Source organism: Triticum urartu, chromosome 7A (genome assembly GCF_056163025.1).
Source record: "Triticum urartu cultivar PI428250 chromosome 7A, HENAU_Tu73, whole genome shotgun sequence".
Taxonomy (NCBI): domain Eukaryota; kingdom Viridiplantae; phylum Streptophyta; class Magnoliopsida; order Poales; family Poaceae; genus Triticum; species Triticum urartu.
The window spans coordinates 342,064,154-342,081,736 of NC_141879.1; the positions used below are offsets into that span (position 1 = coordinate 342,064,154).

Sequence of the window (17,583 nt, forward strand, 5' to 3'; positions counted from 1 at the left end):
TAACAAACTCAGGTCATAACATTAAGTGATAGGTATGTATTATGCAATCACTCTTATGTGTTTGTTCTCATTTAAACCCTTCATGTCTAGAAGAAAACTAACCAACTTTTTCATTTTATTTTATGTACTATTGAGATAGGTGTGTATGATAAAAAGTTTCTCCCATTGCAACGTATGAGCATGTTTCCTAGTATATATATATATCACTATTATGATCACATGATCATAATAGTTATTCTGATCCTGATCGCCCCCTATATAGAGCGATTAGATGTTCCCGAACTCGAATAACACAATATCAGAAAACTTAAAAAAGGAAAAAACACCCCCCGGCGTCCCCACCTCCCGACCTCCACCAACCCCCGCGACCGCCCCAATCCCCCGACGCCCACCAGCCCTGCGTGCCGCGCCGCCACCCCCTCCTTCTGGCGCCCCGTCGGCCCGCCTCCTCCGTCGTGCCGCCACCCCGCCTCCTCCTGGCGACCCCTCCCACACGGCGAGCTGGGCAAGCTCTTTCTTCTTTGAGCACGGCTGTTTCCAGCCGCCTTCAACAGCCGCGACCCGCTGGATCCGATGGATGCTCACGTGTGGGAGCGATGCTGCTCCGGCGGGCTCCTTCTTCCTCGAGCGTGGCATGTCGATAACAGTCTCCTTGTTCTCGTTCCCTCCTCCATCCCCGAGCACGACTTCGACGAGCCCCGGTGAAGCGCCCCGCTGCCGACCAGGATCCCCCACCAAAGGTACCTTCCTTCCCCTTGCTTCTACCGCGGTTGCCGCATCTCCCTGCTTCAACCTCTGTGTCGCCGTGCCCTGGGATACATCCGCCGCCGTCCCTGGATCCTCCCACGCCACCACCCCACTGTCCTCCGACACCACAGGCGTGGCCTAGGCGCACCGGAGCCCAGGGGCGAAATTGGGCCTGGGGCAACCGGGGCTACAGGCGTGGCCCAACTAGCACCTAAACACATAGTTGCCAATATTTGAGAATTTGTTATACATAGAAGCCCAGCCCCAGGCTTCACATCGGCCTCACGTACACGTACAAGGCTTCAGCCCATTAGCCCCACTCCAGTCCATCGATCGGAGCAGAAAACCAATCGCGGACTGCAAGTTGACCATTCGATCTGTCGCTCATTCGTCAAGAAAAAGAAAATCCCTCTCCGATCGGCAACAGAGAAACCCCCGCCTCGCTCGGCTGCGCTGCGCGCCTGCGCCGCCACCCTCGTCAGTTATCAACTCGCGATTCCCCGCCACGCCGGCCGCCGGATCCGGCGTCCTAGCCACCTGCCTCTCCTTCTGATCTTCTCCAAATATTGAAATTACAGTGCACACACACTGCCGCACAGGTAATATGTACACTGTATCATCCAATTCTTTCCCTAGTTCCTTCATATTAGGCAAACTCAGTGAATTGATGCTGTTAAATTATATTACTTAGTCAGTTTTATTTCATGGTCATCAGGAGATTAGAAATCCAAGATGATGAGGAACCGTTCAATTAAATCTTTTTTCCAGGATTGAGGATATTAAGATTATTTGGTGCTATCAAAAAAATGAGGAAACGCAAAGGGCTACAACCTCTTGCATTCACGATAATGGTAATATTATGCTCTTCTTTTGTAAAAATTCATATGAACAATTGACTTAGTCTTTAAATACTCGATTTTATGTTTGCAGCTCCCGGTCCTTCTACTATCGCTGGTGAAGAAATGATGGCCTCGAATTAAGCAAATCTTCAATAATTTGGTACCAAACAATGTTTGCAATGATGCACTTTATTAAACTATTTGTTTTACATGATTTCCTCTCGTGAAATAATGAAATTATATTTTGTTTTTAATGTGAATTTGTGGCATACCCCCAACACATATTGGCGTGCGTGATATTTGTCGTAATGTTTAGTCAGTTAGGGCCTGTTTGGTAATCCACCAGCTCCACGAAATATCCAGAATATGTGGAGCACCTATTTCCCCGCTCTGTAAATTTGAACTACAGCCCGCTCCGCTCCGGAGCAGAGTTGTGGAGCGGAGGGACTCCAAACAGGCACTTAGTTTTCCCTCGCAAAAAAAAAAACAGGCACTTAGTTTTAGCCCTAGGCTTTGAGAAATCCTGGTTCCGCCTCCGCCGGAGCCCCGCCGCCGCGTCCACCCCTGCACCCTGGGATCCCCGCTCTGGCCGAGATCCTCCAGCCATTGCCATGGAGCTCCTCCCCCGCCACCCAATCCCAATGTCGTTCGCCTACCACCATGGGGCCCGGTGCCTCCCCTACCTGATCCGGTGTAGTTCCCCACCCTGCCTTCTTCCCCATCTGTAGGAACCAAACTGCATGTGCCCACGGCGGTGACCGTTCCTTCTCTGTTCAAGTTCGTTTGGCGCTCTCTCTGTGCGCGTGCACCGTGCCTGGAAAAGAACTCCAAGTGCCAAGTTCAATGGCGATTGTAGGAAGGCAAACGCCTGTAGTGAACCAAAGGTGCTCAGGGCTATGCCTCATTGCAGTGTTCTGAACGTTTCATCATTCCTCAAACGCACGACATCCCCACCTCACACCTCCTGTAGCGCATGAGCTCGTGCTCCTGGACATGGTGGTAATGCTGCTAGTTGCTATTGCTGCTTCTTATACTACATATTCAGATTCAAAGAAGTTCAGGTTGGCACTGAATACAATTCCAACTTCGATTCAAAGAACTTCAGATTCTATCAAGCTACAAGCTCGACGCTCTCACTTTTCTTTGAACAAAATTCAGATTTCTACACCTACATACGCGCCGCCGCCGTGACCTGCTGCCCACCCGTGGTTGCGTCGAGAAATATCTCGTGCTCGCCAGCACATGAGATGTTGTTGCCTGCTTGTGCTACAAGCACGCGAATTACAGACCCTTCCTCTTCTCTCGGATCTGTTCAACAAGGAGCCTCGTACTTTGATGATGAATTGGTTGTACATGAGTACATTGGTGCAGATCTCATGTGCTTTTGTATGCACGTGTGATGATTTGTCTACTTTGTATAAATCAAAATTTTAGATTTGTCTACTTATGTGGATACAATGCTTGAGAAATTTGCATATGATGCTGGAGAAGAAAGTTCTCACGACCTTCTATATCTATCGAGTGTGGAAGGTCAGAGAATAAAACCAACCAAGTTCAGCGTTCAGGTGTCAGTGAAAACCAGTTGCTCAGTTCGATGAAGCCTAGTCCAAAATTCAAAACACATTGTTTATGCCCCTCGAAAGATTTTTTTAAAAGTATGTATTTTTCTTGTTGGATTGTTTCCTTATTTGGCTTATGAAAAACTTGACTTGATGTTCGTTGAGAATTTTTTGAGAAATCCAAACTGTAAAAGAATTAAAGTTCAAATTAAAAAATGAAACAAAGAAGTTCAAATTTTAAAAATAAAATAGAACTGTTTGATGTTTATAAAAAAGGATTTTCCCATTTCTAAAAACAAAACCAAATAGTTAAATTAAAGAAAATTAGAAATAACGGAATTTAAATTTAAATAACGAAGAACCTAAAAGTTCAAGCTTAAATAACGAAGCGGTTCAACAAAAAAGGCAATGAAAAACGAGATTTTCTCTGTTTTTAAGAAAAACATAGAAGTTCAAACTTAAATAACGAAGTGGTTCTACGATTACTAAAAACTTGGATTTTTAAACGATACTATAGAATAAAACTAGAAGTTCGAGTTTAAATAATGAAGCGGTTCAACAAAAAAGACAATGAAAACGAGATTTTCTCCGCTTTTAGGAAAAACATAGAAGTCCAAATTTAAATAACGAAGTGGTTCAATGATTACTAAAGACTTGGATTTCTAAATAATACGATAGAATAAACCTAGAAGTTCAACTTAAAGTTATGGTGTAGTTCAAAGTTTATAAAAAATTCAAAATTTTGCTATTCTAAATAAATAAAAACTTAGATGTTCAAATTTGAACAAAGAATTTGTCTTTCACCATTTCAAAAGACCCAAAGAAGTTTTAGTTAATTTTTAAGAACTTCAAATTTAAAAACTCGGATTTTCCTTGCCACTAAACAAATAAAAATCGAGAAGTTCAAAATAAAGTAACGGAGTAGTTCGATCTATATGTAGAACTCGAGTTATTTTTGTTTCTACGAAAAATAAAAGTATGAAGTTGAGTTTAAAATAACGTTTCATGCTTTTTTAAAAAATATATTTTTTCTGAAGAATAAAACTAAGAAGTTAAAATTGAAATAAGAGAGAAGTTCGAAGTTTGTAAAAAGTTAGAGTTTTTGTTACTAAATAATAAAACGAAGAAGTTCAAATCAAAATGAAGGAACAACTAAAAAAGTTTAAATAGATTTTCCCCATTTCTAAAAAAACTAGAAGTTCAAACTAAAAGAACAAAGAAGTTCAAGTTAAAATAACAAAATGGTTTGGTGTTTATAAAAATGATTTTTTCCGTTTTTAAAATTAAACCAAGAAAGTCAAATCGAAATAATAGAGTAGTTCAATGTTTTAATATAAAAACATATCGTCTCCATTTCTAGAAATACCCTTAGAGGTTAAAAAAACTAAATGTTGAAATTTAAATAACGAATTAGTTCGATATTTATTACTAAATTAGGATTTTCCTCGTTACTAAAGGATAACCCAAGAAGGCCAAATTACAAAATTATAAAGAAAATGGATTTTCCTTGTTTCTAAAAAACCTAGACGTTCAAATTTAAATAACGGAGAAGTTCAATGTTTATTACAATACCAAGAATGTCAAATTTAAAAAACCGAGCAGTTCAAAAAAGTTTATAAAAATAGATTTTCCCTGTTTTTTCAAAAAGACCTATAAGTTCAAATTTAAATAATTGAGCAATTCGACATTTATTACATAACTAGGACTTTTCCCGTTACTAATGAATAGCACCATTAAGTCCTAATTAAAAAATGAAGCAGTTTAATGATGATGAAAACCTAGATTTCCCCGATGCTAAAGATTAAAACCAAGAAGTTCAATTTCGAAAAATGGAGTAGTTCAATGTATATAAAAAACCTCAGGTTTTCACGTTACTAGAGAATAAAACCAAGAAGTTCAATTGGAAAATCGGAGCAATTTGATATTTATTTGAAAAATCGGATTTTCCTAGTTACTAAAGCATAAAACCAATAAGTTCAATTTCTAAAAAACCTCCAATTTTCACATTTTGAAAAATACACAATGAAGTTCAAATAAAAAGGGTAGAGTGGTTCAATGTCTATAAAAAACTCAGATATTTTCAAGTAATCAAGAGAAGTTCAGATTGATAACCGCCAGAAGTTCACGTATTACACGATGTGCATTTTGTATTAATAAGAATAATGTAAAAACAAAGGCTAAAAGTTTTGTTGCTAGAAGTTTAAGTGCTCGACCTGAGAAAGTTCAAAAATTCTTGTGCGAGAGGTAGAAAAAATACGTGATAGAAGTTCAAGGTGAAAACAGCGGGAAATTCAACTACTACACAGAATGCGTTTCAGATGAGAATATAAAAATAGAAAACAAAAAGCTTAAAAGGTTTGTTGCCAGAAGTTCACGCGCTCCTCCTAGCATAGTTCAAAATTCATGTGCGAGATGTTTTTCATTAATTTACATGTTGAAAAAGGCAAAAAATAATGTTGTTTTGCCATTTTAAAAATTGCTTTCTAACGGCAACGAGTTTATAACACGTGTCTACATGAAAAACTTCCTGCTATTCATAAGCTTTCCAATGGTATATTATGTGCTACATTTCGATGAACGGTTGAAAATTTTCATGTATACCATTTAAAACACGTTTTTATGTATTCAAAAAATTCTTTTGAACCATTGCGAGCATGAAAAACTGATCAACACGGGAAAGTTGTGTGTTTTCAATAGCTTTCCATCGGTATATCATTTGCTCAATTCTGGGTAAGTGGTTCGGGAGTTATGGGCAAAAAACAACACGTCAAAAACAGAGTGAAGTTCAAACAGAACTGCAAGAGAAGTTCAAGTACTTGACACAATGCATTTCCTTTCGCGATGAAGAGAAATCATGATCTCACCATTTTCTAAATTACTTATAAATGACTGAGAATTAGAGAAAACTTTACATACGAAAAAGTTTTGCATTTTCGATAGCTATCCAACGGTATATTATTTGCCTTATTTTGACAAATTTTGCAAAAATTACAGCCAAAAAACATTTTAACCATTTTCAAAATTGACTTAAAACCATAAGGAGTTGCAAGAAAAATTATATACCAAAAAGTTTCGCATTTCTTCAGGCCAACTCCATATCATTTGTTGCATTCCGACCTACTGTTAAAAAATTAACTCAAAAATACGATCTCGATGGAACTTGGACGGTTTTCTCAATTACTATTAAACCATTCATTTAAAAAATGTACATGAAAAAGAAGCGCATTTTCATAAGCTTTCCAACGCCATATCATTTGCCTCCATTGAATTAGCCGTTCAAAAATGGCATCGAAAATACGAACTCGGCTGTTCGGTTTGCGAAATTCTATGATTTTCGAAATTACTCTTTAACCATAGGGAATTAGAGAAAACTTTTTATATTACGCCATATTATTTGCCTCATTCCCATAAACAGTTTAGAAATGGGATCGAAAATATGATTCACGTTTTTTGTGTGAAGAAAAAATGATTTTCAAAACTGCTCTTAAACCGCTTATGTTTTGCCAAAAAATTAACTTGGGTCATGATACTGATGTCCATAGCTTTCCAACGGTATATCGCAAGCCCCATTTGGGCAATGTTTGCGGAAGTTGAACCTAGCACCGAGGGAAGTTCAACTACTATCGCTGGGACATGTCAGGTAGTTATGAGAAGTCTATTCTAATAACACCCCTCAAGAGTCTTATTCTACACACAAAATGTCTTATTCTGGTAACACTTGTGTACTACTCGATCCACTTGACCCGGACCACATAGCAACCGGAGAAAACTGCCTCCACCCACGACCTCGACCTCCTTCCTCCATCCACGAACTCTCCCCTCCACCTCCTTCCTTCAGCCGGGGCCACGCCCACCCCACCCCACCTCCCTCCACCTCACCACCACACCACCTCCCTCCCCTGCCGCTGCCCCATGTCCCTCCACCGCGCCGTACCACCACCTCCCTCCGCGCGCCACCCGCCCCAGTCACCACCTCCCTCCCTTGCGCCACCTCGCGTCGGCCTCGCCTCCTTCAGCGAGCATGGGACCTTCCTCCCGTTCAAGCACATCGCAGGGGCCTAGATCCGGCAACACCCGAGGTGTCCCCAGCGAGGTAGACTCCCGGCGACAAATCTAGAGCAACCACCGGCCGAATCTGCACGGAGCCAACAACCACCTCCTAGTGCGCCGTCCGGGCACCACCTCCCATTACGCCACCCACAGCCAGACCATCACTTCCCATCTCGCCGTACGACCACCACCACCCACCGCGCTAGACACCAATCTGGTTCTTCACTACGCTGGACGACCACTACAACACTGGATCCGAGCCACCCTCTGCTCTCTCCTTCCCTTCTTCGTCCTCACCTTACCCTCTCATCTTGCTCGTGCCACAGGTGGCCATCTCAGAACCTTGCCCTCCCTGCCGCCGCTTTGGATCTAGCCGTTGCCGTGCTTCTCGCGTCGGATCCGGCCTCCAACAGCCAGATCCGCCGTCCGACACGCTGCACAGTTGAATTTCACCCCCTCTGTGCTCGCATCTTCTCCCCCTGCGCCCACAGTGATTTTCAGGTGCCGCCCCATGCAGCTCAGTTGCTACACAGATGCAGTTCATCTGCCGTAGGTGTGCTCCTTCAGGTACCGGCGCCGCGCCCAGTGCAGCTCGGTTGACGCTCCCGTGTAGTTCGGCTGGTACGTCCTCGCCGAAGGCTCAGCATCCCACTCCACCCCTGCTCACACACGACGAGGGCCGTTCTCCCGGTTGTGCCTCGAGTCGCCGAGCACCATCCGCCTCGTGCAAGAAAAAAATGTGCAGCTCGGCGACCATGATAGTGTAGCTCGGAGGCGCGCATGATGCAGTTTAGTGCTCATACGTTTGCAGCCTTTGGCGTTTTTTGCATGCGGATGCAAATTCTTCATCATGGTGTGCACCTGCAACTCAGGCAGCGTGTGCATGCATGATGTTGTGCAGTTTGGTGGGGTGCAACAAGTAGTGTGCCGGGAATGACAACGCAACTCACTTCCTTTTTTTCCCTTTTCAAAAACAAAGTATCCAGGTTCGTTGGGTATGTGTAGTTCATCTCATGTCATGTATGTGCTGGTAGATTTTGTTGTGTACTACTTCAAAAAATCTAGCGCACTGCAGTTTGCTATTCTTAGAACGTTGAAAAACAGTGTAATAAGAAAAATGAACTACAACAGATGAAGTTCGACGTGCTGTGCAACATTAACGCCCGTGTTTTTTTGCCTTCTGATGCAGTTCGCCATGGCCTCACACGCGGCCCGGTGTCACGGCCGTTTCAGTGCATGCTTGCGCCAGGAGGACCCCCTGTGCTTCGATCCATCCCTGACGTGTTTGTGTGTGTTTTCTTCTTTCTGTTTTGCAGTGCACTGCGGTGAAGTTAAAATGCGGGTGTGCTCTAGTGCGGCTTAGATGGGGCTGTTCCTCGTGGTTCAGTTAACTTATTTTACTGGAGAAGACTGACACACACAAAAATGATGCAGATCATTAACATTGACCATCTAGCTCAGATGTCCCCGGGAAGCGTGGGATGCATCCCCTGTGTTGAAGTTTTTTGCCCTCCCCCTGTGATGAACGTGTGATAATGTGTTTTCAGTATTTTTGCATTCTACGTGCAATGCACATGTGCCGCCCCCTCTAGTACATTAGTCTTGTTCGTGTAGTGCAGAACGTGTGCCGATTAAAAATAAAATATCATGGAGGAACGTATACACATAACTACTCTCCTCATCCTTACAGTGCAGAACACACGATGGAAAAAAGAAAAGAAAAACTTCCCAACAAGTAATGCGGTTCACTTGACCATTTGATGCACTGCGGTTTTCCAACTAAGGCAGTGTGGTCGGTTGTTTGATGTTGTTCATCTTGTAAGTGTAAGAAAAATTGTTACCGAAACAACGAAAAAACTAATGCGGTTCACTTCTCCATACTTTTGCGGTTCACTTACGCCCAATGTGAGAAAATTTACGTCTAAATGAAACAGATCATGAAGTTCACTTGCCCGTCTGATGCAGTGCAGTTTTCCGTCTGAAGTAGTGCATTTTTCTGTCTCATGTAGTTCCTTCAACGATTTTGGTGTCGCGAAAAACAGAGTGTCCGCATTTCGATAATTTAAAACTGCTCTTAAACCGCAAGGAATTAGGGAGTGTTTTACATGAAAAAGTCGCCTCTAGTCGATATCTTTTCAATGGCGTATCATTAGAATAATTCTGACCAGCGGTTTGTCAAAAATTCACGAAAAGACGGCCGCTGCCGCTCGTCGTCCGCTGCATGATTTTCAAAATTAACTTAAAATTGTAAGGAATCTCAAAAACATTTCTGCATATGAAAGTTGTACCTCGTCCGTAGATTTCCAATGGCGCATCACACGTCTCGTTTCGACAAACAGTTCAAAAACTAGAGCGAGAACAGTACCGAAAATTGCAAAATAATAATAATTAAAGAAACATAATTCCACGATTTAGTAAATTTAAAACCGCTCTTAGACCATAATGAATTAGATAAAGTAATATATATGGAAAAGTTGCACCTCGACGATATCCTTCCAATGGTGTATCATTTCCTTCATTTCGACAAGCGGTTTAGAAAAATAAAAGGTGAAAATACGCTCGCTGCCACTCGTCGTGAGCCTCACTGTTTTCAAAACTGATCTTAAACCGTGAGGAATCCCGGAAAAATTTCTACATGGCGAAGTTGAACCTAATCCATAGCTTTCCAATGGTATATTACATGCCTCATTCCGACAAACGGTTTAAAAATTGGAGTAAAAACAGTACCAAAAAAATTGCGTGCAATTTTTTGCGACGGGAAGTTCACTCGCATAAGTAGTCCAGTGCTCTTATATCAACAATGACGTGCACTTTCGTTGAGCGTGCAGTTCGGACGTGTTAGCAGAATAACTATTATGCTAATATTAGCACAATAGACCGGCTATATATATATATAGGACTATTCTGTTACTAGTAACAGAATAATATTCTGTTACCCCTGACCCTATAAGAGCGCGACACACTTACATCGTAGAATCCCCCCATCCCGTCCCAGCCCGAACCCAACCCACCTTCCGCCGGAGGCAACCGTCGTGGGCGAGCGAGCGATGGCGTCAGCCAGAGCGAGGGAGCCCGCTGCGCCGTGACTGGCCGCCGACGGATCCACCGCCGCCATCCCCTTGCTCGCTGGCAAAGGAATGACGGGGTCGTGATCCCTGCCTCCTGCCTCCCTCCTTCCCTCGCGAGGGCCGTGGTCCTCGCCTCCTACCTCCTCCCCTCACCGGAGCTCCTTTGACGGGGCCGTGATCCCCGCCTCCCGCCTCCCCCCTCGCCGGAGCTCCTTCGACGGGCCCGTGATCCCCGCCACCAGCCTCCCCCTCACCGAAGCTCCTTTGACGGATCCTTGATTTCTGCCACCAGCCTCCCCCTTGCCAGAGCTCCTTCGACGCCACCAGCCTCCCCCTCGCCGGACCTTGTCGCCGAAGCTCCACCACAAGTAGGAGCGTCGTCGTCTCCCCAAGCTCATTGCCTGCATCAATGGTGCCGCCTTCCAAGATTATGCCAGTACGCTGCCCACGAGAGGAAGAAGAAGAAGTCCGATCCAAGAACAAGGCACTGGAGGTGATGTCTACTTCCCACACTAATTTTCCTCGAAATTGAATCTGCCTGATTGCTACTAAAGCACAAACGATCAGTTCAAAAAATGTTTTCATGTCTGGGTTTGCCTGAAGAACAATACCACGTTTGTGTCAGTTCATCAGTTGATCAGTCCTGCTATGCAGAAGATTCAATTTAAAAATTGCACACACTATGTTGTGCCTACATGTTACACTATTAGATTCATCACTACTACATGTGTGCTGCATCAGTGACACATGTTCCTATGATGCAGTAGCTGATAGTACACTGCAAATGCTTGCATCACTTCATTACACCCCTGCCACTTGATGCACAATTTGGATGTCAAGGTTACTGTTAGTACCTCTAATATGCTACCTTCAGTTCAAGTAAAAAAACATAAACTTATGCATCAGTCCAAGTAGCTACTAGGCTTTATATAAGGTTCAGCTACCACTGCAAGTTGTATGTTGTTATTTCTAATAGTACATGACATGTAGTTGTGTCAGTTCAAACGAGTAAAAGAATGTTGTTAAAAAAATATACACTTGTTACAAGTATGTTCAATGATACATAAACTATGAGTACTTCTAGTGTAGTTGCATAAGTTCTAGATGAAAAAAGAGAAGACATGCATCAGTTATATATATATATATATATATGCATATGCATACTGCTCTGAAGTTCAATGTTCAATTTACAAGCAGTCCACCAAAATGTTTATGCATCAGTTGTATGAAAAAGATAAAAAACTTTCCATAACAGATGCATCAGTGCTAAAAATCAGTACATCAATACATCAGTGCTGAACATGTCCATTCATCAGTTCGACTGAAACTAAATCAGATACAAAATAGAGAACAAAGTTTAATAACACCCAGCGATGCAAGTTCAACTTATACATTACCTTCAGTGCATGACATGTTACCCATATCATGTATACGAGAAAATGCAGAAAAGATTAATCCCAAAACTGTTGAATGTCATTGCAGAAACATGCAAGGCGGCACACACAATGAGGGTTTGATGAGCCAAGAAGATATGGGGCACCGCCTGGTTGGGTAACACCAGAAATAGCACATGGATACTTCAACAATACAGGCAGATTTCAAGCTACACCAGAATCATCAGAAGCACGGACAGGTTCTTTTATGCAGCAAACACCGATATCCGGGAATACAAGCTTTGCCACTGCTGGGTTGCAACAAGGTCAACAATTTCCCCAACAACAAATGTTTTCCATCCCTAACGCATGTAGAAAGGCAAGGACACACATGCTTCCACCAGTTGCTCCGCCAACATCAATCATCCGTGCTGCAAAAGCGGTTGCGACGGGAAGACCACGCCCAAGAGACAAAAATGTTTGCCACTCTAGCAGGGTGCAAAGTAGAAGATATGAGCCATATAGACAGGAGCGACCTCAGAACGAATCTGATGGAAGACGGTCGTACAATGAGAGACGGAGAGCTTCATCAACAGTGCTCCCTCCAAGAGATGCATTGCTGCATGTGCTGAGGGTAACACCAACCGCGCCCATACACCAGGGTGAACAGCAAACACCAGAGGCAGCACAGAGCTATACACATGTAAGTATCCATTCATGAAAAACATACAAGCACAGTCCATACCCTAGTACCGTGACCACCCCATCTAACATTTCATAACTACGTTTTTGTTTGCTCACTGTTGCATGCAACCACCTAACATTGAAGTTTACGTTCTGCCAAGGCTAGAGACGCGCTTTGAAACTTTCAAAGAGGCAAAGAACTTCTACAACGTCTATGCAAAGCACGCGAGTTTTGCTGTCAGGGAAGGCTCCAAAGTTAACACCAGAATCTACCTTTATTGCACGTGCTATGGATTCTATGAATCGAAGGTGTCAGAAGCAAATAGACAGCGGAACAAGACGATATCCAGGACTAAATATGGGGCTAAAATGAGGCTGAAGAGGGAAAATGATGGAACACTTGTCATAAAAGAGATAGTCTGGGAACACAACCACAGACTACAACTCTCCCCCAAATGCTTGTATTCTTGCACTCCCACAAAAACTTTGACAAAACAATCTTGGAGTACGTCAAGTACCTGCAGTTCAAAGGCATTGAACACACGCAAACCATGAGCATACTGGGCGGCGATGACCCCGGTAGGTACTTCCTCGAAATGAATGCCAAAGACCTGATTAACATGTAAGTACAAACTTGTTCTCCTCCCATAAACCCGCTCCATCTTTTTACCTCTGTCAGTACAAACATATTACACAACACATGACCTGATGCCAGTTCAACATGCATTTTTGAATGACTGTTCACTTTTAATATGCAGCAAAGCAAAGAATTCAAGGATGGATGATGTGGACGATGTCCTAAAGACTGTCAACTCTTTTAGGGAGATGAAAGTGATAAACAGGGAATTCTTCTGTGACATACAACTTGATGAGTCCGACAAAGTGAAGAACATATTCGGGGCGAACACAAGCTACCGAGGGGCGTATCAAGACTTTGGTGACTGCGTAACGTTTGACACCACATATAAGACCAACAAGTACCATATGCCACTTGGGATGTTTGTGGGTACTAACAACCACTTACAGACTACATTCTTTGCTTTCGCCCTGATAAGAGATGAGGATGCAGATTCATTCAGATGGTTGTTCAAAACATTTTAAGGGGCATGATAGGGAAAGTTCCTACATGCATCCTCACAGGTACAACCACCAAACCACCCCTCCCCCCTCCCAAAAGGAAAATAACACAGTAAAAAATGTTGTGTCAGTTCTATTTGTATATATGCACTACAATCTACTGACCACTCCACGTCTCTTTTATCATTACCAGACCAGTGCCCCGCAATGGCTTTGGCAATCCCAGATGCTTTCGGGAACACAATACACAAGCTGTGCTGCTGGCACATTATGAAGAAGTACATGGAACACCTCGCATACCTGTACAACCTCCACGAAACCTTTAAGGATGAATTCACAACAATCCTCAACTGGCCCCTCATGCCAACTAAGTTTGTGGCTCCCTGGAAAGCACTCATGGATAAGTACAACCTCCATGATGATGCAACAATGGTGGCAATGTGGAACGAGCGCGAGAAATGGTATCAGCTTACTTCAAAGAAATTTTCTGTGCCAAAATGACGTCCGCACAACGGAATGAGAGCATGAACTATGTGCTCAAGAAGAACTTCGTAAGTGAGAGACAAAACCTCCACCAGTTTGTCAGCCAGGTAAACTCCTGCGTTAAAACCAGGAGGCAGACAGAGAACTAGGAGACAATGGGTAACCGGGTATAGCTCTATCACCTGTTGTAAGACAAAATAACATGCTTACTAAAGTAAAACTTTATTAGTTAGACAAGTTTTTCCTGCGAGAAAACTAATAATTTGGTCATCACTCTTGCTTGTGTAGAAGGAACAATACACACTGACCTTCTATGGGTTTGACACTCAAATGGCAAAGCTTTACTCATGAGTTGTGTACAACGAGATCAGAAAAAGGCTAAAATTGAGTACACTCTTCACGGCGATAGAGACGGAACAGCCCACAAAGTACCTCGTGCGCTACAACAAACCGCAAAAACTGTTTGCGTGGTCTTAGCACACGTTCCAGGTGGTTGCAGACCCCGTGGGAGAAATATATGACTGTGAGTGCAAGCTATGGGACCACACAGGCGAGGACTAAAAAAGATGTTACATACTGTACTAGTTATTTTTGCAAAGTTTTTGTTCGAATGAAATGACAAAAAAAATGCACCTCTTCCAAAAAAATACAGGTATTTTTTGCATGCATGTCCTGTGCATGATGCAAATAATTAAGGCTGCCAGCGTTCCAGAGAAATACATCCTCAGGAGATACACCAAACGCCCAAACATCCAGCCAACATTCAACAGAAATGACTTGAGGACAGTAGCGTCAAACAAGGCCTCCCAATACTGCATTGAAAGCGCACTGCTCCAGCTGAACATGAGGGTGCACAGAAAAAGCTTGAGAAGCCAAGACTAAATGGCAAGGTCACGGGTCGTCATGGAAAGACTTGAACAAGAACTCGACACCATGCATTCTGCTGAAAACGGAGGTGTTGCTGACAACGAAGCCATTGAGCAGGATATTGCTACAATCTTATCCGAGATGAACCATCTGGGAGCTATTGACCCATTCGACAACGAGGAAGAGGAGCAACAACAACCAGAGCTTGCCCATGTGCACACTCAAGAGAAGCAACATGCTAACGTGCAAGATCATGAGCTTGATGGTGCTGTAGGCGAACGACATGATAACAGGACATCCTACCAGCAGCAGCAGGAAAGGGTAATTAAACCACCCATATTCTCAAACACAAAGGGGAGGAAGAGTAAGATGCAAGCAGCGAAAGCAGCAGCCAAAAAGCCGCCACGCCCCATCAGACGCGTGGAATTCGGCCCGGATGCCAAACCTCTCGGGATAAGGGCATGTGGATTCTGCAACGTGGTGACCAATCGTAATTATCGCACATGCCCACTCCGCACAGATGCCATTGAACAAACAAAAGCTGCAGAAGCAGATTGGAGCCGCCCAAGTTTCTACCAATGGAGACGACACACGTAACAGCTACACTTGCCGCAAGTGTGGGGGAACTGACGGACATAATGCCCGCACATGCAAAGTGGGCAAGGAGGTCAGTGGCGTTGAACAGAAATAGGGCAAGGTCCAGAGCTCCAAAAAATCAAAAGAAGAGGATGAAGAAGAATAGTTTGACGAGAATGACGACCAATCAGACGGAGGCAATGAAGATGATAGTATTGGGGACGAGGAAACTGAAACTGACGATGAAGCTGCCAAGGATCAACCAGGAAAGGGCGCCGACAAGGGACAACATTCAGGGCCAGTTAGGAGGATCTCAAGACTAAATAATCCATAGTTGTTATGCTGCTGCATCAATTCAAAAATAAGCTTGTACTCTCGGTTGCCTTGGTACACAATGAGGAATCATATCATAAAACACTGTCGTTACCAAAACTTATTTAGCTTTATCATCAATTTCTCAATCAGTACTGTAGTTAAGATATAATTTGTGATTTGTGCCACTGGACCAGTGACATTATTATGTAAAGCATTTGATAAACCTTTTGAATGCAGTCACAAATATATTTGAAAAAACTGATCTGGATATATGTAACGTCAACACTAGTGTCGACCATTAACTCAGCAAAAATATGTTAAGGAACATTTAAACTCTTATAGTACATCAGTACTAATAATTCTCACTAATCAGTACAAGGCAGAGTAACCAAACACACCCGTGAACACCTCAAAAAACATCGTTTCAAAAACAAGGTATGTCTGGTTATGCCAGTCCTAGTTCAGAAAGTCCATCAGTACATAAAAATAATTACCTCAAGCAAATAGAAAATAATGAAAGTGCAAATATAATACACCTGTACTGATGACAAACTAATTTATTTGTAAAAATACTTTCAAAGATTATGTTGATATAAACAATCCTTTCAAAAAAAACAAAAAATGTTTTAAAAAAGAGGCGCATGACACACATAGTCTGACTCGTATTCGGTAAGTTCAATTACACTACAATCACCAGTCTAGGTACCCACAATAGTGGAGTACAAACCGCCATCATCACCAACCCTGACACGTGCAAGTGGGATAAGCAGCTGATAAGTACAGCTTGACAAGACGGATCAGTGTGACAGTAAAATGCCATCATCACCGACCATGAGACGAGCAAGTGGGATAAGCAACTGATAAGTGCAGCTTGACAAGATTAATCAATGCGACCAGATTAATACCCTGGCAAAGAAATTGGATTGTACAGTTGGTTCTTCCAGGACACCGCCCGCGCCACCCATTGGATTGTTGCCACGACGGACTTCAACTGCGGCCCACGACCACTACACCCACGTCCCCGACGAACCGCCTCCCACACATCCCCGTCCATCTCTGCCTCATTCCATTCCGAGAACCACCATTACCGCTTCCATCTCCACTGCAGACAACCCAGAAACTTCTCTCTTCCAAGCCCATAGTCACCAGAGGAGGGCAACGGCAGAGGAACCGTCCGCCAAGCGTCATCATGGCGAGACGTCCGACAAGAGCAGCAACCTCGACAACGTTCACATCCTCGGCGAGAAGCGCGAGTACACCAAAACCCTCACAGGGGTTGAGCTCCACGGCAAGGAGACGCTAGAGATCGTCTGCACAAGCAAACCAGACAAGGCCTACGAGATGATCACCAGGCTCTGGAAGAAGGCTGGCGGCATGTATCCTAGGTTTGTCGGGGTTGATGTGGAGTACACCAGGGAAGATGAACCTCCCAAATGGCAGCTGTCCTGCAATTGTGCGTGGAGGAACTCTGCCTGGTGTACCACATCGCAGCGGCCACAAAATGATAACCCATCCTACTCATTTGCTCTATTTGGTTCATCTGTTTAATTAGCACTTTATCCTCAAAATTTCATCAAACTTGTTTCCCAACTAGATGTACTAGTGTAGTTCGTGAAAAGTGGATGCACTACTGCACGTTCTCAAGTAGATGCACTATAAATGTATTTCTGAACCTGATGCACTGGATTACTATTTGAAAATCCTGCAGAAGATTAATTTCTAAAGTTGATGTACTAGTGTAGTTTCTGATGTTGATCCAATAGTGTCGTTTATGAACTCGATGTATTAAAAAGATGTTTCTGAACTTGCTGTATTGAAGTAGTTTCTAAACTTGGTCTGTTGTTATTTTAATAAGCAAAAAACTAAGAACTTGGTGAAGCAGTGGTATGTGTTGTTCTATTCAACAAAAGTAAACTAAACTAGTAGTAAAGCAGCAGATACATCA

General features: G+C 43.2%; 1 protein-coding gene and 1 non-coding gene across 2 annotated transcripts; both read left to right on the top strand.

The window, feature by feature from the left end:
- Positions 1-746: 746 nt before the first annotated feature.
- On the top strand, positions 747-1,840 carry LOC125518897 (uncharacterized). The gene is made up of 3 exons (XR_015611383.1): positions 747-1,346; positions 1,463-1,598; positions 1,678-1,840. It is a non-coding gene; the product is annotated as an uncharacterized LOC125518897 (transcript).
- Positions 1,841-12,871: 11,031 nt separating this feature from the next.
- On the top strand, positions 12,872-13,421 carry LOC147959546 (protein FAR1-RELATED SEQUENCE 3-like). Its single transcript, XM_087532712.1, has 2 exons — positions 12,872-12,942; positions 13,079-13,421. Exons 1-2 carry the CDS (start codon positions 12,872-12,874, stop codon positions 13,419-13,421), a joined length of 414 nt encoding a protein of 137 aa, XP_087388838.1.
- The last annotated feature ends 4,162 nt before the right edge of the window (positions 13,422-17,583 follow it).